The sequence below is a fragment of the Cherax quadricarinatus genome, chromosome 85, assembly GCF_038502225.1.
Source record: "Cherax quadricarinatus isolate ZL_2023a chromosome 85, ASM3850222v1, whole genome shotgun sequence".
Lineage (NCBI taxonomy): Eukaryota > Metazoa > Arthropoda > Malacostraca > Decapoda > Parastacidae > Cherax > Cherax quadricarinatus.
The window spans coordinates 9,257,141-9,281,767 of NC_091376.1; the positions used below are offsets into that span (position 1 = coordinate 9,257,141).

A 24,627-nucleotide genomic window follows, 5' to 3' on the forward strand; every position below is an offset into this window, starting at 1 on the left:
ATTCTTCACTGATTCTTTCATTCCACTCCTCATGTTTATTCGTTATTCCATCCGCGTTTGTGTACCAAACCTTTAGTTTCTTTTCTATCATTGTGGTCATGCAAGTATATTGGGGTTGGGGGAGCGAGAGCCTTTGTGGGGGCCTATATGGGGCTGTGGTGTAGGTGGGGTTTGTGTTGATGGGGGTGGGGTCAGAATGCCCATAAGGGACAGCTGTTGGGGTGAGGTTTGTGATATGGGGGTTGGTGGCAGAGGGAACAGTGAGTGGGTTGTAGTATAGGTTGCTCAGTTGCGTTGGGAGTGTCGCGGGTGGAGTCTTTTGGTGGGAGATTCTGTGGGGTGTGTTTGCCCTTCCTCCTGTGTCTGGGTCCTGCTCATTTTCATTGCTTCTCGTTCCTCCTTGCGTCTCTGTACCCTCTCTTTCAGTGTAGTCCTTTCTTCTTGTGTGTGTGTGTGTGTGTGTGTGTGTGTGTGTGTGTGTGTGTGTGTGTGTGTGTGTGTGTGTGTGTGTGTGTTAGTTACCATTTTGTCCTAGGCACATGTCAATTAGACACTAGGCCTGTTGTATATGAGCATGTGTGTGTGTGTGTGTGTGTGTGTGTGTGTGTGTGTGTGTGTGTGTGTGTGTGTGTGTGTGTGTGTGTGTGTGTGTGTGGTAGTGTGTGTGGTAGTGTGTGTGGTAGTGTGTGTGGTAGTGTGTGTGGTAGTGTGTGTGGTAGTGAGTGTGGTAGTGTGTGTGTGTGTGTAAATCAGTTTTGACTTTAAACTCATTAACTTATAAAATTGCTCTTTTGAAAATTTAAAAAAATAAATGGGGACATCTTATAGAATTGTAGGCTTAGATAGCAATGTTCTAGTAATTTTAGAATTTATAGCAGGTTTAGCATTGCATATATAGAAGTTAATACTCTGGCATTGAGTTTCTTGTTTGAAACATTAAATTAAATGTTAAGCAATTTTTAGTTCATTTTATGAATTGCCTGACAATAATCTCTTAATATTAGTGGAGGATGTGCTTCTAGATGTCCCAGAGAGTATAAATTGTATCACTAAAATGTTATAGTAATGTATTATAGAGTACTGTGTGCAGTTTCTTCCATTGATATGGATGGTAAAGATGTGATGCAGATGATGATATGATGATAGTGTTAAGAGGTAAGGTCAGAAGGATGAATCATATGGAGGATCATCCAAGAAGGATTCCTTTTGTGACTGAAGTGGTTGCTGTGGTGGTGCCTGAAGTGATTGTTGTGGTTGTGGTGGTACCTGAAGTGGTTCCTGTGGTGGTGCCTGAGTGGATGCTGTGGTTGTGCCTGAAGTGGTTGCTGTGGTGGTGCCTGAAGTGATTGCTCTTGTGGTGGTGGTGGTCTGAAGTGGTTGCTGTGGTGGTGCGTGAAGTGATTGATGTGGTTGTGGTGGTGCCTGAAGTGATTGATGTGGTTGTGGTGGTGCCTGAAGTGGTTGCTGTGGTGGTGCCTGAGTGGATGCTGTGGTGATGCCTGAGTGGATGCTATGGTTGTGGTGGTGCCTGAAGTAATTGCTGTGGTGGTGCCTGAAGTGATTGTTGTGGTGGTGCCTGAAGTGATTGTTTTGGTTGTGGTGGTGCCTGAAGTGATTGTTGTGATGGTGCTTGAAGTGATTGCTGGATTCGTGTATAGCAAACTGCTTTCATCTACCTCAAAGAATGTTATACTTCTCCCACTCCAACAACATATCAAACCCCAAAATACACTCATTTAGGAAGGGTAGGGTGTGTGTAGACCAAGTGTTTACAGTGAAGCATATAGGTGAACAGTATTTAGATAAGGGTAAAGAAGTTTTCACTGTATTTATAGATTTGGAAAAGGCATATGATAGGGTCGATAGAAGATGTTGTAAATGTATGGAATAGGTGGTAGGGTACCGAAAGCAGTTAAGAGATTAGAGTATGTAGGAGAGAGGGAGATTATTTCCCAGTAAAAGTAGGTCTTAGACAGGGATGCGTGAGGTCACCATGGTTGTTCAGTATATTTATATATGGGGTTGTAAGAGAAGTGAATACTCGGGTGTTGAAAAGAGGTGTGAGATTAAGAGATGACGAATGGGAGCTGTAATAATTGCTTTTTGCTAATGACATTGTGCTGTTGGGAGATTCTGAAGAGACGTTACAGGGGTTGGTGAATGAGTTTGGAAGGGCATATAAAAGAAGGAAATTAAAAGTGAACATAGGAAAGAGCAAGGTGATGAGTATAACAAAAAATTAGGTAATGAAAGACTGGATATCACATTGGATGGAGGGAGTATGGAGGAAGTGAATGTATTCAGATACATGTATCTGGGAGTACATAGATAGGTCTATGAAAAACGAGGTATCATAGAATTGACGAGGGTAAAAAGGCAAGTGGAGCTCCGAGGAGTCTGTGGAGACAAAGAACATTATCCATGGAAGGAAAGAGGGGAATGTATGAGAGTATAGTTATACCAATGCACTTACATGGTTGTGAAGTATGGCTGACATGCCAGGAGCAAGGGGCTAGCAACCCCTTCTCCTGTATACATTAATAAAGTTAAAAAGAGGAACTTTTGTTTTTCATTTTGGGCTTCCCTGCCTTGGTGGGATGCGGCCAGTTTGTTGAAAACAAAATAGGGGAGGTAGTAGATCGGGAGCTGGAGGTATTGGGTAGATAGTGGGAATATTTTGAGGAGCTTTTAAATGTCAATGAAGAAAGGGAAGCGGTAATTTCATGCACTGGCCAGGGAGGTATAATATCTTTTAAGAGTGAAGAAGAGCAGGATGTGAGTGTGGGGGAGGTGCATGAGGCATTACGTAGAATGAAAGGGTAAAGCAGTTGGAACTGACGGGATCATGACAGAAATGTTAAAAGCAGGGGGGATATAGTGTTAGAGTGGTTGGTATTTTTGTTTAATAAATGTATGAAAGAGGGGAAGGTATGTAGGGATTGGCAGAGAGCATATATAGTTTCTTTATATAAAGGGAAGGGGGACAAAAGACATTGTAAAAATTATAGGGGAATAAGTTTACTGAGTATACCAGGAAAAGTGTATGGTAGGGTTATTATTGAAAGAAAGGTAAGACAGAGAGTATAATTGCAGTTGAGCAAAGAGGCTTTAGAGTGGGTAGGGGATGTGTAGAGCATATATGTGAACAGTACTTAGATAAAGGTAAGGAAGTTTTCATTGCATTTATGGTTTTAGAAAAAGCATATGATAGAGTGGATAGGGAAGCAATGTGGCAGATGTTGCAAGTACATGGAATAGGTAGTAAGTTACTAAATGCTGTAAAGAGTTTTTATGAGGATAGTGAGGCTTAGGTTAGGGTGTGTAGGAGAGAGGGAGATTACTCCCCAGTAAAAGTAGGTCTTAGACGACAGGGATGTGTAATGTCACCATGGTTGTTTAATATATTTATAGATGGGGTTGTAAAAGAAGTAAATGCTAGGGTGTCGGGGAGAGGGGTGAGATTAAATTATGGGGAATCAAATACAAAATGATACTGTGCTTATGGGAGATTGTAAAGAAAAGTTGCAAAGGTTAGTGGATGAGTTTAGGAGGGTGTGTAAAGGTAGTGTGTTGAAAGTGAACATAGATAAGGGTAAGGTGATGAGGGTATCAAATGATTTAGATAAAGAAAAATTGGATACCACATTGGAGAGAGGGAGAATGGAAGAAGTAAATGTTTTCGGATACGTATTAGGGAGTTGATGTGTCAGTGGATGGGCTTATGAAGGATAAGGTTAACCATAGAATTCATTGTAGATGAATGGTTCAGAGAACCGACACGTTGTTAAATTAGACACAAGTGCAACTCTTGGGTATCTTTATTGAGGAAACGTTCACCACACAGTGGCTTCATCAATCCATACAAAGGAGAATCTTGAAGAACAGGAGGAGAATGAGGTAATCAGTCACTCAACCTTGAGTCGCTGTGGTCAGTCCATCAATCTTGAATAGAATATAGCATATGTGCGGAGAAGGAGCTTATGAACCGTAGGCAGGAGAGGTGCAGCAGCCGTAGGTGGTGTCACATTTGTTCAATGTGGAAGTAGGTCGTGCCCAAGGGTTAGGCAAGCGAAGAATTCCCAAGTACAGTGGACCCCTGCTTAACGATCACCTCCTAATGTGACCAATTATGTAAGTGTATTTATATAAGTGCGTTTGTACGTGTATGTTTGGGGATCTGAAATGGACTAATCTACTTCACAATATTCCTTATGGGAACAAATTCGGTCAGTACTGGTACCTGAACATACTTCTGGAATGAAAAAATATCGTTAATCGGGGGTCCACTGTATTAAGATCCCAAGAAATTGCAGTGTCTGACAGAATTGTAGATGAATGGTTCAGAGAACCGACACGTTGTTAAATTAGACACAAGTGCAACTCTTGGGTATCTTTATTGAGGAAACGCTTCACCACCTACTGCTGCATCTCTCCTGCCTACGGTTTATAAGCTCCTCCGCACATATGCTGTATTCTATTCAAGATTGATGGGCTGACCACATTGACTCAAGGTTGAGGGACTGATTACCTCATTCTCCTCCTGTTCTTCAAGATTCTCCTGTGTATGGACTGATGAAGCCACTGTGTGGTGAAACTTTTCCTCAATAAAGATACCCAAGAGTTGCACTTGTGTCTAATTTAACATAGAATTGATGAAGGGAAAAAGGCGAGTGGTGCATTGAGGTATGAATGGAGACAAAAAACCTTATCTATGGAAGCAAAGAAAGGACTGTATGAAAGTATAGTGGTACCAACACTCTTATATGGGTGTGAAGCTTGGATTGTAAATGCTGCAGCAAGGAGGTGGTTGAAGGCGGAGATGTCCTCTCTAAGGGCAATGTGTGGTGTAAATATTAGGCAGAGAATTTGGAGTGTGGAAATTAGGAGAAGGTGTGGAGTTAATAAAAGTATCAGTCAGAGGGCTGAAGCTGGGTTGTTGAGGTGGTTTGGTCATTTAGAGAGAATGGATCAAAGCAGAATGACATGGAGAGCGTATAATTCTGTAGGGGAAGGAAGGCGGGGTAGGGGTTGTCCTCGAAATGGTTAGTGGGAGGGGGTAAAGGAGGTTTTGTGGGCGAGGGGCTTAGAAATCCAGCAAGCGTGTGTGAGCATGTTAGGTAGGAGTGAATGGAGATGAATGGTTTTTGAGACCTGATGAGCTGTTGGAGTGTAAGCAGAGTAATAATTAGTGAAGGGATTCAGGGAAACTGGTTATTTTTATATAGCCAGACTTGAGTCCCGGAAATGGGAAATACAGTGGCTGCACTTTAAAGGAGGGGTTTGGGATATTGGCAGTTTGGAGGGATATGTTATATATCTTTATATATGCTTCTAAACTGTTGTATCTGTGCACCTCTGCAAAAACAGTGATTATGTATGAGTGAGGTGAAAGTGTTGAATGATGATGAAAGTATTTTGTTTTTAGGGATTTTCTTTCTTTTTGGGTCATCCTGCCTTGGTGGGAGATGGCTGACTTATTGAAAAAAAAAAAAGTATACTCAGAGGAGTCATCTGAATTCTGATTCTTCACACTTTCAGCAATACAGATATTGAATAATGGTGAATGTATTTCCTTTGTTTTATGCCACTCACCCTTGGTGGGAGACTGCTAAAGTAAAAAAATTATGCAGGGGTATCTGTAGGTTGGAGATAAGGAGGTGCAGGTTTTCTAGAAGTATAATCTGGAGGGCTTAGGGGGTTCTTGAGGTGGTTTGGACATTTAGACAGGATAGAACAAAATAGAATAGCTTGGATGGCATAGAAATCTATAGTGAAAGGAAGGCAGGGTAGGGGTTGTAATAGGAAAGGCTGGAGGGAGGGGGATGAAGGTTTTGTGTGTGAGGGGCTTAGACTTCCAGCAAGCGTGTGTGAGCATGTTAGGATAAGTGGAGGGATATGGCTTTTATGACATGATGTGCTGTTGGAGTGTGAGCACAGTAACATTTATGAAGGGATTCAGGGAAACCAGTTAGCTGGACTTGAATCCCAGAGATGGGAAATACAGTGTCTGCACTCTGAAGGAGGGGTGGATATATGCTGCTGTTTCTAAGCAGTAGTTCTGGCACACCTCTGACAAGACAGTGATGGAGTGAATGATAATGAAAGTGTTTCTTCTTTTTTGAGTCACCCTGCCTTGATGGGAAATGGCCAATGTGTTAAGAAAAAAAAAAGAAAAATATCAAATGGTATGAATATGAGAATGTGTGGGATGCATTTTAAATGAAACTGTGATGAGAATATTTTGAATAAGTAAAGTGTAATATAGCCTAATATAAAGCTTTAATGATGCTATAGCTGTGTTATATGCACTTTTCTCTAAAATATTTTAACTTCATTTTTCAGAACTCGGTCAGGGTCCCGCAGCTCCGGAGGAGCAAGTCCTGCAACTTTACACGGTAGAACACCATACAAATCTGCAACTGTCGCACCAGCACCCACAAAACTTTTGAACAAAACCAATTCGCTCAATAGATTTGGGTTCCGCTCTAGTGCTGAGGTTAAATCCGGTGATAGCACAGACAGTGTGAATTCTATTTTAAGTGATGCACAGACAATTTCTGATTCCAACTCTAACATTTTTGACCTTTGTGATGATGACACTGAAAACAATAAATGCACAAAGAAAAATAGTGACAAAGTTTCTTGTGACAATAGCCATATAGAAACACCAAGGAGGCTAGAATCACCTTTTGCAAAATTAAATAAATCTCCAAACTTAAATAATACTCCCAAGTTAGGTTCTGGTTTACAGTCAGGACGCATTACTGCTTTTACTCGCCAGCTACCCAAACCTCAAGTAGTGACTGTTAAACCTGTTAATCCAAAGACCCAAGCTCCAAGTTTGCATAGTCCCAAGCTCAATATTTCCAGCCCTCATAGTCCAATGCCAAATACTGGAAAATCTCTAAGCCCTTCAGTTAGAGATAGAGTTAAAAGCCCATCAGTAAGACCTGTCTCACAAAACTCGACTAAGATTCAGGTTGACCAAACTTCTAGAGGGAAGCAGCAGTCGCCAGGTAACAGTCAGCATATTCCACGAGTCTCTAGAGATTCTGAATCCTCCACAAAGTCTGTTACAGAAGCTACAGAAGCTGATTCAGGGCTTGGATCATCAAGTGAAAGTGATAAAATTCATGGTGATGGAGAGACAGATACCCTCAGATCCTGTAATGTAGAAAGTACAGAAGATGTCTCCGATGCCTGGTTAAGAGAGAAGTTAAAATCCCAAGACTCAGTGAAGAGAAGATCTGGGGCTATGGAGGTTTGCTTTAATGGTACTGGAGAATTTGAAGTAAAGAGACATAGTTTAGAAATGAAAGGATCAAGTGTCACAGATGCTGGATCTCCAGCATCTGTAAAACCAGAATTGGTAGCAGAAAAGAAATCAAAAACTAGTAAAGAGAAAAGGGAAGGAACAATTACTTACGGCATGGCAAGACAGAAGTTCGCACCTTATAGTCGAAATCGATTTGGGTATGGCTACCAGTCTTCTTCTGGGAGGAGTGGGGATTATACTACCAGTACATCTAATAGTGCTAACAGTCCAACAACTAATGTAACTAAAATTCCTGGAAGTTCAGGGCTAGTCAGAAGTCGTGTAGCACTAATAGAAACCACTCCAAGTAAGAAACCCCAACAAACACCAGTATTAAGAAGAACTAGTCTAAAAAAGCCTATTATTAGACCTACATCTTTGGAAAAAACCCCTCTTCTTGTTATGCCTGTGACAGAAAAGACGATTGAATTAAGTAAGCCAGTTTGCCGAAGGTTAGAATACAGTGAATGTAAAGTGCTTAAAAGTGATGCACTGAGATCTTCAAACTCTGAGTTAAACCAAGGATTAAATTCTAAACTCTCTTCCTCGAAGACTGTGGCAGGAGACATACTGATTGTGGGATCAGTTGAAACAGAAATGCAGAAAGAGACAAATATTGTAATTGAGACAGAAAATCATGGCAGTTACTATGAAAATTCATATTGTAAAATCGCAAATATAGGCAAGGATGATGATGTACCTTTTGAAAATGATACGAGTAGTGATATTACATCTAGCTTCAGTAAGGGCTCTCAAGACATGCAAGAAACGGAAAAACTGATGGTTGAAGACACAAACGCAGACATTTCACAATCCACAGATGCTGCTGACACATCAAATGATGTCACTGACTGTAGTTTCTCTGATAAGATAGAAGATGTACTTGAGGGGGTCGACTTTTGTAATAAGCATATCCCTCACACTCCAGATGATGTTGGTATGAAAGCAATTACACCTCAGTCTGAATCTTCATTTGAAATCTTAGAATCTCTAAGTGAAACAATAGACTTAACTCCAGAATTTATTAAAGATGATCCTGAATACTCAGCAACAGAGGCTGAGAGTAGCCATGAAAGCAAGACTATTAATTTTGAAACCAAAAAAGAATCTGATGTGGATTCGGCTGCCTCTCTTTCAGGATCTTCAATTTCACTATCAACTGAAGGGACATCAAAACCAAGTGTATTGCAGAAATCTCAGCAGGTTGTAACAACATCTGAATCACAGACTATTCCTACTGAATTGAATTCATTATCAGAACTTCCTTCCAAAGCACAAAATAGTTCAAGTGAAAGTGTACAAAACTCACCTGTTGGATCACCGATTGGATCACCTATTGAAAAGAAACAACCATTTTATCAAACATTATCTGTAATGAAATCATCTTTTGAATCAAAGTCATCACTTGAGTCATCTGCTGATTTGCAAAAGTCCATGAGCACGGTGAATGTAATGGTTGAATCAGGCGATAGGTCAACCCTCTCCGGTATGTGCACTCCAACATTAAATGCTGGAAGGGGAGACCTGGATCAAGACTTCTTGATTGATGATGAGATAGCTGATCAGCCTGGTCTTATGTTTGGGGAGTCAGCAATGGCATCTTCGTTTTTCACTGATGATGGAATATTTGATGACTTGGCATCACCTTCTCCGAGTCATGCAGCCCTTAAATCAGGTAATTTAAATGGATGGCAATTTTTCGTGCTAGTTTCTTAGTAAAGAATAAGAGATGGTATCATGCAAGCCCCTTCAGTGATATATTTATGACTTAAAAATATGTAGCATGTTGAATAGGAAAGACTGTAGTGTACTATAATACATTAGTGTTATTTGTGAAATAAAATTTTAAGTACAAGTATACCAATTAGACTAAGTCAATTTGTAATTGAAAATGGTTTGCTTGGTTAAAATCTTACATAAACTTCAGCATTACTACAAATATAATCAGAGAATTAATAGTTTATTAGCAATTGCTTGAGTACTGTACTACAGTATAAAGCATATGAATAGAAACAAAGGTTATCAGTGGAGGCAAAATTGAGAATACAGCCTCTCCTCACTTAACGACAGAGTTCCGTTCCTAAGACCATGTCGTTAAACAAATTCCTTGTTAAGTGAGGAGCATACTATAATGGTAGTGAGTTTGTGTCAACCATCTTTGATATTGTTTTAACCCCTTGACTGTCACAACCCCCAATCCTGAGGTGTCTCCTGGTGTCGCAAAATTTAAAAAAAAAATAAAAAATATTTTTTCTTATGAAATGATAGAGAATCTTTTCGAGATTGTAATGACACCAAAAAAACGAAATTTGATGAAAAACTGACGGAATTACGCTCTCGCGAAGTTAGCGACCTTGGCGATATTTACAAATCGGCGATTTCGCCCACTTTGAGCCCTATTTTCGGCTAATTCCTTTGTTCGAGTCGACCAAACTCATAGCTATTTCTTTTGAACTCCGTTTTTTTCTATCGATTGAGTACAAGAAACTGCCCATTTACCAATTTCAACTACCCAATAACGTGGTCAGAATTTTGCAATTTGGCCAATTTCATGAAAATTAAAAAATATGACAATTTCAAAATAAGGTCCAGAATGAACAATGCAGACATTCCTGGCTCTAAAATAACATTTTCTTTGTTCATCAATCATGTCTCCAGGCCTCTCTGATGTTACTCTTGCTTTCTATTTTGAATTTTTATTCAAACAAAAAATAGAAGATTTACTATTATGCAGACTACTCCAATACTGTAATAATTGTATAAATAACATCAACCCATTCATGACTGCATATTAGAATGGCTAGTTGGACATTTATTATAAAATGATGTCATTTGTTTACTTTTGAACATTGGCAAAAATCAAACATTTCCCCTACTTTGAGCTCCATTTCCAGGTTCTTTTTATAGTAAAATCAGTCAAAATCATCCCTTTTTCTATAACATGTTTTCCATTCTATCAAATGAGACCAAGAAAACGAGAATACAACCATAAATACTATACGAAAATAGACCACAAAGTCGGCATTTTAATTAAAAAAAACGGTCGGAGTTTTTTTTCTCATTATGCACTGCATGCTCCAGGATTTTTTTTATGTGGTGCACACTGACCACACAGACCCATTCTCTCACATGTGGGCCTACCAGCTTTCTCCTCCTTGATTTGAAGCCGCTAGAATTTATGAGTATATATACGTCAAACACGGTACCTCATAAGACATATATATACGGCCGCGACAGTCAAAGCGTTAATGTCACCTTTGCACCATTTATAACATTTCTAGTGTATTTTTAAATGTTTATACAGTGGTGTACTGTATATTAAAATAAACAGTAGAGGAAATCAGCTCTAATATACATCATTTAGTTATGAATACTGGTCAGAGAGCTTGTCATAAGTCCGAGGCATTGGTAAACGAGCACGTGGAGAGGCTGTATATCAGTGTATAGTGATATCAGTAGAATTACATGGGTGTGAGGCATGAGCTCTCAACATTGCAGCAAAGACTAGGTTAAGAGCTCATATTTACATTTAGTAAATCTTTAGATTTATTGCTGTGTGTGTTTCTCAATACTCTCTATTTCTGTAACAGATTCTCTGTATTATATTCACACCACACACTGCCCTCAGACACGACATTTCTACTGCCTCAAGGCTTCTACTTGTTGCAGCATTCACCACCCATGCTTCACACTCATATAAGAGCTTTGGTATAACTATGCTCTCATACATTCCCCTGTTTGCTTCTTTGGATAATGTTCTTTGTCTCCACAGACTCCTCATTGCACCACTCTTGTTTTTTTCCCCTCATCAATTCTATGATCCCCCTCATGTTCATAGACTCATCTGCTGACATGTCCACTCCCAAATATCTGAATATATTCACTTCCTCCATACACTCTCCCTCCAATCTAATATCCAGTCTTTCGTTACCTAAATTTTTGTTATCCTCATCACCTTACTCTTTCCTATATTCAGTTTTAATTTCCTTCTTTTACACACCCCACCAAACTTGTCCACCAACCTCTGCAACTTCTCTTCACAATCTCGCAAAAACACAACGTCATCAGCAGTGAGCAACTGTGACAACTCCCTCTTTATCTTTTAACCCCATGCCTTTTGCCAACACCCAAACATTTACTTCTGTTACAACCTCATCTATAAATATATTGAATAGCCATGGTGACATCACACATCCCTATCTAAGGCCTATTTTTACTGGGAAAGAATCTCCCCCTCTCCTACGTACTCTAACCAGAGCCTCACTATCCTCATAAAAACTCTTCACTGCTTTCAGTAACCTACCTCCTGTTCCATACATTTGCAACATCCACCCTATCATATGCCTTTTCTAAATCCATAAATGCCATAAAAACCTCTTTATCCTTACCTAAATACTGTACACCTATATGTTTCACTGTAAACACTTGGTCTACATGCCCCCTACCCTTCCTGAAGCCTTCTTGTTCATCTGCTATCCTGCTCTCTCTCTTACTCTTATTTTTTCAATAATAACTCTACCATAGACTTTACCAGGCATACTCAACAGGCATATTCCCCTATAATTTTTACATTCTCTTTTGTTCCCTTTGCCGTTATACAAAGGAACTATACATGCTCTCTGCCAATCCTTAGGAACCTTACCCTTTTCCATACATTTATTATATAAAAGAACTAACCATTCCCAAACTATATCCTCCCCTGCTTTTAACATGTGTCTTTATCCTATCAATCCCAGCTGCTTTACCCCTTTTCATTCTACTCACTGCCTCAAGCATTTCCCCCACACTCACAGCTGGCTCTTCCTCACTCCTACAAGATGTTATTCCTCCCTGCCCAATACACAAAATCACAGCTTTCCTATCTTCATTAACATTTAACAATTCCTCAAAATATTCTCTCCATCTTCCCAATACCTCTAACTCTCCATCTAATAATTCTCCTCTCCTATTTTTAACTGTCAAATCTATTTGTTCCCTAGGCTTTCTCAGCGTATTAATCTCACTCCAAAACTTTTTCTTATTTTCAACAAAATTTGCTGATAACATCTTACCCACTCTCTCATTTGCTCTCTTTTTGCATTCCTTCACTACTCTCTTAACCTCTCTTTTTCTTTCCATATATTCCTCCCTCCTTGTATCACTTCTATTTTATTATTAAAATGAAAATGAAAGATATTTTCTCTGGGTCACCCTACCTTGGTGGGAAACATTGCAACCCCCAAAAAGTTAAATTGCAGTTATTTTAAGCATAGAGTCCTGGTTGTAAATACATTTGCTTGTACACAAAAGTTGACTAACTATTGTTATAAATTGCAGTGTTGAACACTGGAATTTCTATAGGCATATATGGTATGCAACACTACAATAGATCCCTCACAATTTATTAAATTTTGTAGCACTGGCAGAGATGGGCAGAAGTCGTGCTGACAGTGTAGATACAACCTCTAGTCTTGGAGCAGATGACCTTATGCTCGATTTTGATGCTGATGAAATTAAAGCAGGAGGGTAAGTTTTAATTATCATTCTTGTAAGCAAGTGTTCTGCATCATGTGAAGCTGGAATGGTGTGCATTGACACTTCTCTTATGATCCTTAGAAATCTATTGCCATGAGAATTTAGCTATTTGATTTATTTATTTTGATAATAAAATTTGGATCTGTTTACAGGAAAAGTTTAATCTAAAATTTTATTAAGCTTTGTCATAGTTTTTGTTAATGGCTGTTGCTTTGTCTTGCCATGGAGTCAGTTGTCTAAATGTCTTTAGTTTTAGCAAGTAGTATGTTTACATATGAGGCATTGCATGGCAAAAACAAAATAAGTGCCACTGGGGCTAAATCTGGGTTAGTGAACATATCAATTCCTTAATGTTTCTTCTGTTTGTGGGAATGTCGACATTGTTTTATCACACACGCCTGTGTGTTTCTTGGTTCCTTGACTTTGGTGCTTATTCTTTTCTGCTGTACAACACCTCATATGTTGACATAATTTCCAGTAATAGTCTTACTTGCGAAAGAAATGATGTTGTACAGTATTTGTTACTTTATTTGTTTAAATAATTTTGTGATTAAATCAAGAATTTTATTTGTGTTCATTACTCTTTTGTATAATGTGTTGTAACTTCCAGTTCTAGCTGCATGTCATTTTTCTATTTATCCAGTGCATGATGGCAAAGTTTAGAAATTATTTGTTTTCTACACTTAGTGCAAAATACAGTATTTTGTTGGAAAAGTTTTTTGATTAGTATTTTTCTTAATTTTTTTAGTTTAATATGTTATTGCTGCATGTTTGTGATTAGTTTGTTTACCAGTTCATCTAACAGGTCCTCTAACAGTTCGTCCCTCAGTATCAGCCTCCCAGGGACTCTAACTGGGGCGCGGCCAAAAAAGATGCACCTTCACATTACCATTCCTGGACGAAGGTTGGAGTCTCCTCTTGTCAGTCTAGCCATACAGTGCCTATCTGAGCTGATCTGGCCTTTTAATAGCTAATTTTTTACTTGTATCCAGAGCCCTTTTTACTGCCTATTAATAATACAGTATTCACTTTTCATTAACAGAATTTTTCCCAGAAATTGCCTGCTAGTGTAGCTGAAACTAATTTTGAGTTATGCTTTTCGGTAATTTTTTTTTTTTTCTTTTTTTTTCTCAACAAGTCGGCCGTCTCCCACCGAGGCAGGGTGACCCAAAAAAAAGAAAGAAAATCCCCAAAAAGAAAATACTTTCATCATCATTCAACACTTTCACCACACTCGCACATTATCACTGTTTTTGCAGAGTTGCTCAGAATACAACAGTTTACAAGCATACACATATAAAGATACACAACTAGTTTTTCTATATGAAAACAGCCATTACAGTACTAGCTGCCTTTTGGTTCCATTAGAAATTAAATTTGCAATCCCAAGAAATGTAGCGAATCTCTTAAACACGATGAGTTTACATACATGATTATTAACCATGTTTCGTTAAATATGAGTGTTAAGTTTGTGTTGGAAGCACTTACAGTATCAAGTTTACCATGGATAGAAAGGCTTTTTAAAATATGAAGTTTGTGCACTTCTGTAAAGACAGTTAGAGAATGAGTGATGGTGAATGTATTTTCTTCCTTTTGGTCACACCCTTAGCTTACATAAATGGAAAATGACAGCTCAAATAAATGCTGCATACAATCTTAACAAATCATTTTGGTATTTTTTATGTTAACACAGTTCAAAGTAGCATACTGAGGTTTCTGGAAATTTAATTTGAATTATAAATTTAATAACGAATTCAGTTATTTCTTCCATTAAGAAATATTTAAGATGAAAGTTGCATCAGCAAGCTTATGTAATGCAGTGGTACCCTGAGTTTTGTACAGCTCCTAACTCAAACAATTATGTAAGTGTATTATTGTAAGTGTATTTTTGGGGGTCTGAAATGGACTAATCTAATTTACATTATTCCATATGGGAACAAATTTGTTTGGTAACGACACTCGAACAGCCTTCTGGAATGAATTATGGCCAAAACTCAGGGTACCACTGTATAAAGGTGAGGGAAGGTTGAGATGGGGAGCAAGAAAACAAAATACAGTAAGTTTGCTGTTAAGGAAGGCTATAAAGATATACAGTGAACAAATTCTTTAGTTGTTACTGAAAGTACAGTGTGAAGCTTGAAAAAACTATGTTAATCCTAACTTTTTTGCACAATGAAGATTGAAAATTGTAATACATTACAGAAAGTGCAGCCCATTACTGTTTGGCAGTGCTGAACTGTATATTAGTCTTAACTGAAATGGAAAAAAAAAAACACGTAGACAGAAAAATGAAATAGAAAAAAAAAAAAACAATGAAGGGGGGCCTTTGACCATGGTCAAAATGCAGTATGTAGATTTCTCTTCTTACTTTTCTGTCAAGTGATTTGTCACTTTTCATTGATCAGTATATATGACAGTTGAATCAAAATAGTAGTTTATTTAACTCTGTAATTAATTTGCATGATATAATTTTGAATTATTTGCATTACTCTGAATGTTTAGCTTAACATATGAATGCTTCTGAATTATTGCATAATAGTTTTATATGTTTATATCAGTTTAGAGGGATATGTTGTATATCTTTATACATATATGCTTCTAAACTGTTGTATTCTGAGCACCTCTGCAAAAACAGTGATAATGTGTGAGTGTGGTGAAAGTGTTGAATGATGATGAAAGTATTTTCTTTTTGGGGATTTTCTTTCTTTTTTTGGGTCACCCTGCCTCGGTGGGAGACGGCTGACTTGTTGAAAAAAAAAAAAAATCTTGTTTGTGTATCTTTATACGTATATGCTTCTAAACTGTTGTGTTCTGAGCAACTCTGCAAAAACAGTGATTATGTGTGAGTGAGGTGAAAGTGTTGAATGATGAAAGTATTTTCTTTTTGGGGATTTTCTTTCTTTTTGGGTCACCCTGCCTCAGTGGGAGACGGCCGACTTGTTGAAAAAAAAAAAATCTTGTTAATGCGTTTTATGAATGTGGAAAACATGGTAGTACTAATGCAGATGATTGTGTATAATGAGTCACTGTATTGTGGTCTTCATTTAAAATACTTTTTTCATTAAGGATACAAAATGATAATACAAAATTATGCCCAAAGTGTTTATTGTGAAGACAGTGTTAAGTATTTTCTTCAGTATTTTTTAGCTTTGTAGTTATAATAAAATAGTCAGCATTTTATTTAAGAAAAAGTAATAAATGATTAACAATTCATTTATTGTAGAGATAGCGCATACTATCCATGGAGAAGTGGAAACAACTCCTTCCTCCACAAGCCTTGCATGTTGTAGGAGGCAACTGACTAAAATGCCATGACCAAGGGGCTAGTAACCCATTCTGTATAAATTAATAAATGTATAAAGAAGAAAACCTTGTCTTGGGGGGAGATGACCATTGTGTTCAAAGAAAAAAATCAGGAAATGCAGCAAGGTTTATGCGCACACAGCTATTCATACCATTTTATTCGTCAAATCACAGAGACAAGTGTTAAATTATAAAATTAATTGAACTATGCAGTTATAGTGTAGTAACTGAGTTCTTGTTTTAGACTTAAATTTTGTAAAAGGCTTACTAGTATGACAACATGTGTATTTGTAGTTGACCAGATGATTGTCTTGTTCCACCCTTGTTCTTCACCTAGTCTTCTTGACTGAATTGCATGGTATTTTTCACACCAATGTGATGCTTTAAAATATTTCTTCTTAGTAGTGAGATTTAAGTGGTGGTGGTGTTTAATGAGATTGATCTTTCATATATTTTCTTACAAGGTATGATGAAGAAGTACTAAGTCCAGATGCTAATGAGATATTCAGTGAGTGGACAGCAATGATGGCTGAAATGGGCAGCACAATTTCAGATCGGTGAGTATGCTTTTGTTACATATAACAAGCAGAAATTCTTGATCATTGATTAAGTGGTAATAAGCTACCATTTAACATCAAACAGTATGGCATAAGTGCAGCTTTACAAAGGCCTAGTGTTAATAAGTTAACGTATCTTTACTGTTTTGGGTGATACTGTAATTTCTGCTCTGATGACCTTCAAGGGGGAAGGGGATATCTTCAAACTGTTGAAAGGGCTCTTGGTTCAGAGAATTAGAGCTATTCTTCCCTTCCACAGCTCAAACCTGATTTCTCAGGCACTGCATGAGCTTTACACTCTTATAGTAGCTCTTCCTAATAAATATTAAATATTATAATAATTTTTGTTGTTCATTTTGGAGTATCATTTATACTTTTTGAATATTTTAACCCCTAAACGGTCCAAATGTATATATACATTCACTCACGTAGCGCCCCAAATTTTTTGAGAAATTTTTTTTTCATAGGAAAAAAGAGCATGTGGTACCCAGGCGTCCCCAGTTATTTTAATATGGTGCACAGTTAGTGCACACACCCATTCTCTCATGTCTAGGTGACTCAGGCTTAACATGGCAGTGTTGAATGAATGACAAAGAAAACGTATATATACATTTGGGGCGCTATGCACGTAAACATATGTATACATTTGGACTGTTTAAGGGTTAAGATTTTTAGTACCTATACTGTTTTCAAAATATAATACTGTAGTTGCAGGTAAGATAATACATAGTATGTATAAGGTTTTTCAGTGCTATGTTTAATTTATAGTAGTGATGGTAAGATAATGTATAGTATGTATGAGGTTTTTCAATGCTATTGACAGCAGGCATAACTGAAAATGGTGTTCATTGTAAAATTGTCTTATTCTCTGTGATAAAGTTTACGCTACCTTTAAATAACATTGTGGATATGTCTCCCATAGTAAAAAGAAAAATGAAATTTGAAAATTTTGTGATGGTGTACTCAGTATACAGTATGTAAGGTAAAAGGACACAAGTGTAACTAATGTGACATTTTATTGTGGCAACGTTTCGCTCTCCAGGAGCTTTGTCAAGCCTAGGCTTACAAAGCTCCTGGAGAGTGAAACGTTGCCACAGTAAAATGTCACATTAGTTGCACTTGTGTCCTTTTACTTTACATATTGTTGGTAATTCTACCAACATTATTACAGTATACAGTACAGTATACCAGCAGGCCGGACTTGAGTCCTAAAGATGGGAAGTACAGTCTGTGCACTCTGAAGGAGGGGTGTTAATGTTGCAGTTTTATAACTGAAGTGTAAACACACCCCTGGCAAGGCAGTGATGGAGTGAACGATGATGAAAGTTTTCTTTTTCGGGCCACTCTGCCTTGGTGGGAGAAGGCCAGTGTGTTAATAATAATAAAATAAATACAGTACATATACAGTAACTAACCACAACATGATGATTATTTTATTCATACAAGATTCACTACAAGCAATATTTATTCATTTAGAGAAAGTGAAAACTGGAATTTTTTTTTTTTTTTTTTTTTTAGTTTAATATATTTTGACTAGTGCATAATACCCTTCAGTGGACGTGCCTTAGTTCTGGTGATAGACTCATGATCCAAGGAATTGGAGCTACTTTTAGGGTCAACCCTGATTGTCTCTTATTCCCCAGGCACTGTATGACCCCTATGGGTTTAGCACTTCTCCATGAGCATAATACACTAACAATAGGTGTGCATGATACTGTACACAATGTTTAACAGTTGTCATGTGTTCTGGTGGTTGTGCACTTCAGATCCGAGTGAACAGAATTTTTTTTTTTTTAACATGCTGGCCATCTCCCACCAAGGCAGGGTGACCCCAGAAAAGAAACACTTTCACCATCATTCACAATATCAGTCTTCCCAGAGGTGTGCAGATATAACAGTTTAGATGTCACTCTAAACAGCAAATATCCTAAATGCCTCCTTTAGAGTGCAGGCTCTGTACTTTCCACCTCCAGGATTCAAGTCCAGCTAACCAGTTTCCCTGAATCCCTTCATAAAATATTACCCTGCTCACACTTCAGTAGCTCATCAAGTCCTAAAAACCATTTGTCTCCACTCCTATCTAACACACTCATACCTGCTGTATATCCAAGCCACTTGCACAGAAAACTTCCTTCCATTCCCCTTTCCCTTCATCCTTTCCTAGAATGACCCCTACCCCACCTTATTATATATTTTGATTCTTTCTTCTTTCAACACACCGACCGTATCCCACTGATGTGGGGTGGCTCAAAAGGAAAAACGAAAGTTTCTCCTTTCACATTTAGTAATATATACAGGAGAAGAGGTTACTAGCCCCTTGCTCCCGATATTTTGATTCATCATGTACAAATGTTGACAAGAAGGTAACTATGTTATTCCAATAAATTATATTTGAGATTATTTTTCCCCTACTTCAGTAAATCACATTTGAGATTATGTTTCCCCTACTCCAATAAATTGCATTTGAGATTATTTTTCTCATTCTCCAGTAAATTACATGTGAGATTATTTTCCCCTTATTCAAGCCCTGGTATGTTTCTAACAGTAATTCTCATGGCTTGCTCTTCTTTGAATAATTTTTTTCATGACATTGGATAGTGGAAAAAATGTTATGACATAGAGTGGTACCTTGACTTACGAGTTTAATTCTTTCCGTGACCGAGCTCGTAACTCAATTTGCTCGTATATCAAATAATTTTTCCTCATTGAAATTAATTGAAATGCCATTAATCTGTTTCAGCCCCCAAAAAACCACCCCAATTTTTTTTGTTACAGGTTTTTAAATAAAAATGTATTTATAAATAAGAAATATTGTATAAAAACATAAGAACATAAGAACATAAGAACGAAGGAACACTGCAGAAGGCCTACTGGCCCATGCGAGGCAGGTCCAAGTCTCCTACCGGCTTAAGCCAATGCACCCAACCTAGACAGGTCAGGTCACATTGACTTAAGGGAGGAACACGGCAACCGACCTGTTAGCACAAGCTATCAGGTCTAACTCACACCCACCCACATCTACTCATGTATTTATCCAACCTATTTTTAAAGCTACACAACGTTCTGGCCTCTATAACGGTACTTGGGAGTTTGTTCCACTCATCCACAACTCTATTACCAAACCAGTACTTTCCTATATCCTTCCTGAATCTGAATTTTTCCAACTTAAAACCATTGCTGCGAGTCCTGTCTAGGCTAGATATTTTCAGCACACTATTTACATCCCCTTTATTTATTCCTGTCTTCCACTTATACACCTCAATCATATCCCCCCTAATTCTACGTCTTTCTAGAGAGTGCAGTTTCAGGGCCCTCAGTCTATCCTCATAGGGAAGGTTTCTGATACATGGGATCATCTTTGTCATCCTCCTTTGTACATTTTCCAGAGAATTTATATCCATTCTGTAATATGGTGACCAAAACTGTGCAGCATAATCTAAATGAGGCCTAACCAAGGATGTATAGAGTTGAAGAACAACCTGAGGACTCCTATTATTTATGCTTCTTGATATGAAGCCAAGGATTCTATTAGCTTTATTGCGAACACTTATGCACTGTTGTCTTGGTTTCAGATTACTGCTAACCAGAACTCCTAAATCTTTTTCGCAATCCGTAATATTAAGATCTACATTATTTAGTTTATATGTGGCATGGTTATTGTCCTGTCCAACATTTAGAACTTTGCATTTGTCTATATTAAACTGCATCTGCCACTTCTCCGACCACTGCATCAGTCTATTCAAATCTTCCTGGAGTGCTCGAATGTCCTCGTCAGAATGAATTCGACGGCCTATTTTGGTGTCATCGGCAAACTTGCCGATGTCGCTCTTTATGCCCTCATCTATGTCGTTTATGTAGATTGTGAACAGCAGGGGGCCCAACACTGACCCCTGTGGAACACCGCTCGTGACGCTACCCCACTCTGATTTCTCCCCATTTATGCAAACTCTCTGCTGCCTATTTGTCAACCATGCCTCTATCCAGGAAAAAATTTCTCCTCCTATTCCATGTGCTTTAATTTTCCTCAATAGTCTCTGATGTGGGACCCTGTCAAAAGCCTTACTGAAGTCCATATACACAATATCATATTCATTACCATGATCTACCTCCTCAAATACCTTAGTGAAAAAAGTTAATAAATTCGTAAGGCAGGAATGCCCCTTTGTAAAACCATGCTGAGATTCGTTGATTAATTTATGCTTTTCAAGGTGGCTACGAACTGCCTCGGCAATTATTGATTCCATAAATTTTCCCACTATGGAGGTTAGGCTTATTGGTCTATAGTTCGAAGCTAAGGACCTGTCACCTGTTTTGAAAATAGGTATCACATTTGCCATTTTCCACTTATCTGGCACCATGCCAGTTTGTAGTGATATGTTGAAAAGATTAGCCAAAGGTGTGCTAAGCTCCTCTTTACATTCCTTTAGAACCCTTGCATACAGTTCATCAGGGCCTGGGGATTTGTTAGGTTTTAATTTATCTATTTGCCTAAGGACCATGTCCCTTGTGACCCTAATAGTGCACAGTTTATTATCGTCCTGTTCTACATAATTTATCATTACTGGAATATCGCTGGTATCCTCCTGTGTAAAAACTGAGAGGAAGTATGTGTTAAAAATTCTACACATTTCCTTATCACTGTCAGTGAGCTGACCCGAGGAACTTTTGAGTGGGCCTATCTTGTCCCTGATCTTACTTCTGTATACCTGAAAGAATCCTTTTGGGTTAGTCTTCGATTCTCTTGCAACTTTAACCTCATAATCTCTTTTTGCTTTTCTAATTCCCTTTTTTATTTCTCTCTTTAACTGAATATATCGATTTCTTAATTGCCCCTCTCCTCTTTTGATTTGCCTATATATGCCTCTCTTTTGACCAATCAGATATTTTAATCTATTGTTCATCCATTTAGGATCATTTTTGTTTGATCTGATTTCCCTATTTGGAACATAATTTGACTGAGCAGCTAGAACTATGCCCTGGAAAGCATCATATCGGCAACCATCACCACCTACCTGACCCTTAGTCAGGTCATTCCAGTTCAGCCCACCTAAGTAATTTTTCAGTCCTATGAAATCAGCCAAGCGAAAGTCAGGGACGGAGACTTGATTGCCATTATTAGGGGAATTCCATGATATATTAAAACTGAGTGATTTGTGATCACTCTCCCCAAGTTCATCATTAACCTCAAGATTATTAATTAGTGTTTCCCTACTGGCAAGAACCAAGTCAAGGAGGTTATTTCCCCTAGTTGGCTCTGTCACAAACTGTTTTAAAAAACAATCTTGGATCGTATCAAGAAAGTCACCCGACTCTAAATTTCCTGTCAAATTGCTCCAGTCAATCTGTCTATAGTTGAAATCTCCCATTAGCACAACATTTTCGTATGTAGATGCCTTACGAATTTCGTCCCATAGAAGTTTACTGCACTCCCTATCAAGATTTGGGGCCCTGTAAATCACACCCAAAATTAGTTTTTCTCGGCCCTCGAGAAGCTGTAACCAAACAGATTCAGTGGCTGACGCTTCTAATTTAATATCTTGTCTAACACAACAATTTAAATTGTCTCTGACATACATCGCTACTCCACCACCTTTCCTGTTGACCCTGTCAGTGTGGAATAATTTATAGCCTTGTATGTGACATTCAGAGGGCATCTCTCTATCTTTCAGATTGAGCCAGGTCTCTGTTATAGCAATAATATCTATGTTTCCTGCACTTGCAATTAATCTTAGCTCATCTATCTTATTTCTAACACTCCTGCTATTAGTATAGTAAACCTTAAGGGAGCTAGTCCCTTGCTGCCCTCTGCTGTCCCCCTTTGTTTGCTGACCTGTTCTATTGTCTTTATTTATAACTTCATGCTGAATGCCTTTTATACAATTACTGTTTCCAACCCTAGTGTTGCAACCTGCTTGTTTCCCACACACACCCATACCTCTATCTTCCATCAGTTTAAAATCATAGGCATTTCACCAATGGCCTTCTCAATCGAGTCTGCAAGTGCTACCACCCCTGCCCCAGAGAGATGTACCCCATCCCTTGCATACATATCATGTTTGCCATAAAAGTTGTTCCAGTTGTCAATGAATGGGATTGCAAGTTCCTTGCAGTATCTGTCTAGCCAGCAATTTACACCAATTGCCCTAGACAACCATTCATTTCCTACTCCCCTTCTAGGCAAGATGCTACATATGATTGGGATCCCTCCCTTAGACTTAATGAAATCTATAGCTGACCTGTACTTATCTAGCAGCTCTTCTCTCCTACCCTTCCCAATATCATTTCCACCAGCACTGAGACAGATAATGGGCTTGTTCCCATTACCTGACATGATATTATCCAGCCTGTTGACAATGTCCCCAACACCAGCTCCAGGGAAGCACACTCTATCTCTCATCTTCTTATTCCTATTACAAAAAGCACGGTCAATATATCTTACCTGAGAGTCACCAACCACAAGAATGCGCTTACCTTCATTAGCAGGGGCAGTAGTACCCTTACCTTCACTGGCCACTGAAGTACATTCATCCTGGAGAACAGAGAAGCGATTTCCTGCCTTCAGATCTTCTCTTAATTTTCCTTACTCTGATGCGCCTCCCATTACTGTGAACAACTCGCCACTTGTAGCAGGTGCTGGGCTGCACCTCACTGCTGGTAGCCGTTGCTACCTGCCCAACTACAGCCTCCTCACAGCGAGAGACAGACTGCACCTCACTGCTAGAAGTCTCATTCCCCACAACTCCAGCCACCTCACACTCTCTCCCAGACCCATTGAGGTGGACCTTCAGCCTCCTAATCTCCTCCTGGAGAAGCAAGACCTCCTCCTTCAACTCTCCAACCTCAGTTTTTAAAACACTGCAGAAGCAAGCCATGCTTTGTAACCGTCCACGCTAATCCCCAAAGCAGCTCAGGGTCTGTGACCTCACGTGACGACTGACCACTGACCACGACGACTGACCACTGACCACATAAAACATAATAAAAGAGAATGTAAAGAAATAAACTGGTTTTATAAAGTGTATTTACTTTGGAGATCAGATGACTGGGTCACTGTCATTTGCCATAAACTCTTATCACTTAATCGCTTAACTTGCTACGGGTTCGAATCCTTCAAAGTCCCTTTCAGACACAACCTCAGGCCACAGCTTCTTCACGCAGAGGTCAAGTTCCTCCTTGTAACACCCTGCCAGGCAATATCTATAATTCTGAGGCATATCATGATGGTTACAAAAAAAGAAATTTGGCAAAATAACTGCACAAAACGCAAGCACAACACAAGAGAGATGCTTCCATGATGAGATAACCACGTGCTCTGAACGAGTTAGACGCGGGATGCTGGGCGGATGTTGTGGCATTCGCTGTGCCAACTAGTGGCGGCGTATCTGAAGCTCGCTCGTAACTCGGATTTTGGCTCGCAACTCGAAGCAAAAAATCGACCGAGCTACGGCTCGTAACTCGGAAAACTCATAAGTTGAGGTACTTGTAAGTTAAGGTACCACTGTACTGTCGTGGGGGTTCGGAAGGAGATGTGATGGTTGAAGGTAAACACACTTGTTGGATGGTAATGCTATGTATTGTCAGACTGTGGTAAGGAAGGGGGGGGGGGCCCAGCCTGCCGTGTTACTGCCTGCTTGTATGTCTAGCTTGGAGTGAGGATGAGGCAGAGCGACCCACTCACTCATGCTGCATCCCGTGACGTCATACAGTCACAGGCCTAGGGATCTTCTATATAAAGCACATGGATGGTACTATAATGCTCAGTTAATCTATACAACACATGTAAGGGGATTCAGCAACTATGCTGACAGTACTAATGAGTATGAATTAGCTATTTATCACCCTATTTCGTATATGGTAGAACCCTGACGTAGGACATCCCAGGTTAAAATGTTTCACAATGACAGTTGCAGTTTGGAACCAATTAATTTCTTACAAACA

General features: G+C 38.8%; 1 protein-coding gene across 6 annotated transcripts in view; it reads left to right on the top strand.

Annotated features, from left to right (window-relative positions):
- Positions 1-24,627, top strand: part of LOC128703148 (serine-rich adhesin for platelets-like) — a 154,376-nt gene that overhangs the window by 18,668 nt on the left and 111,081 nt on the right. For 3 of the 6 annotated variants that reach the window (XM_070103347.1, XM_053797715.2, XM_070103351.1), the window contains exons 3-6: positions 6,343-8,990; positions 12,712-12,820; positions 13,623-13,733; positions 16,597-16,689. In XM_070103347.1, coding sequence (XP_069959448.1) covers positions 6,343-8,990; positions 12,712-12,820; positions 13,623-13,733; positions 16,597-16,689 — 2,961 coding nt within the window. The remainder of the gene's footprint in view (positions 1-6,342; positions 8,991-12,711; positions 12,821-13,622; positions 13,734-16,596; positions 16,690-24,627) is intronic. The other 3 variants (XM_070103348.1, XM_070103349.1, XM_070103350.1) reach the window with 3 other exon arrangements.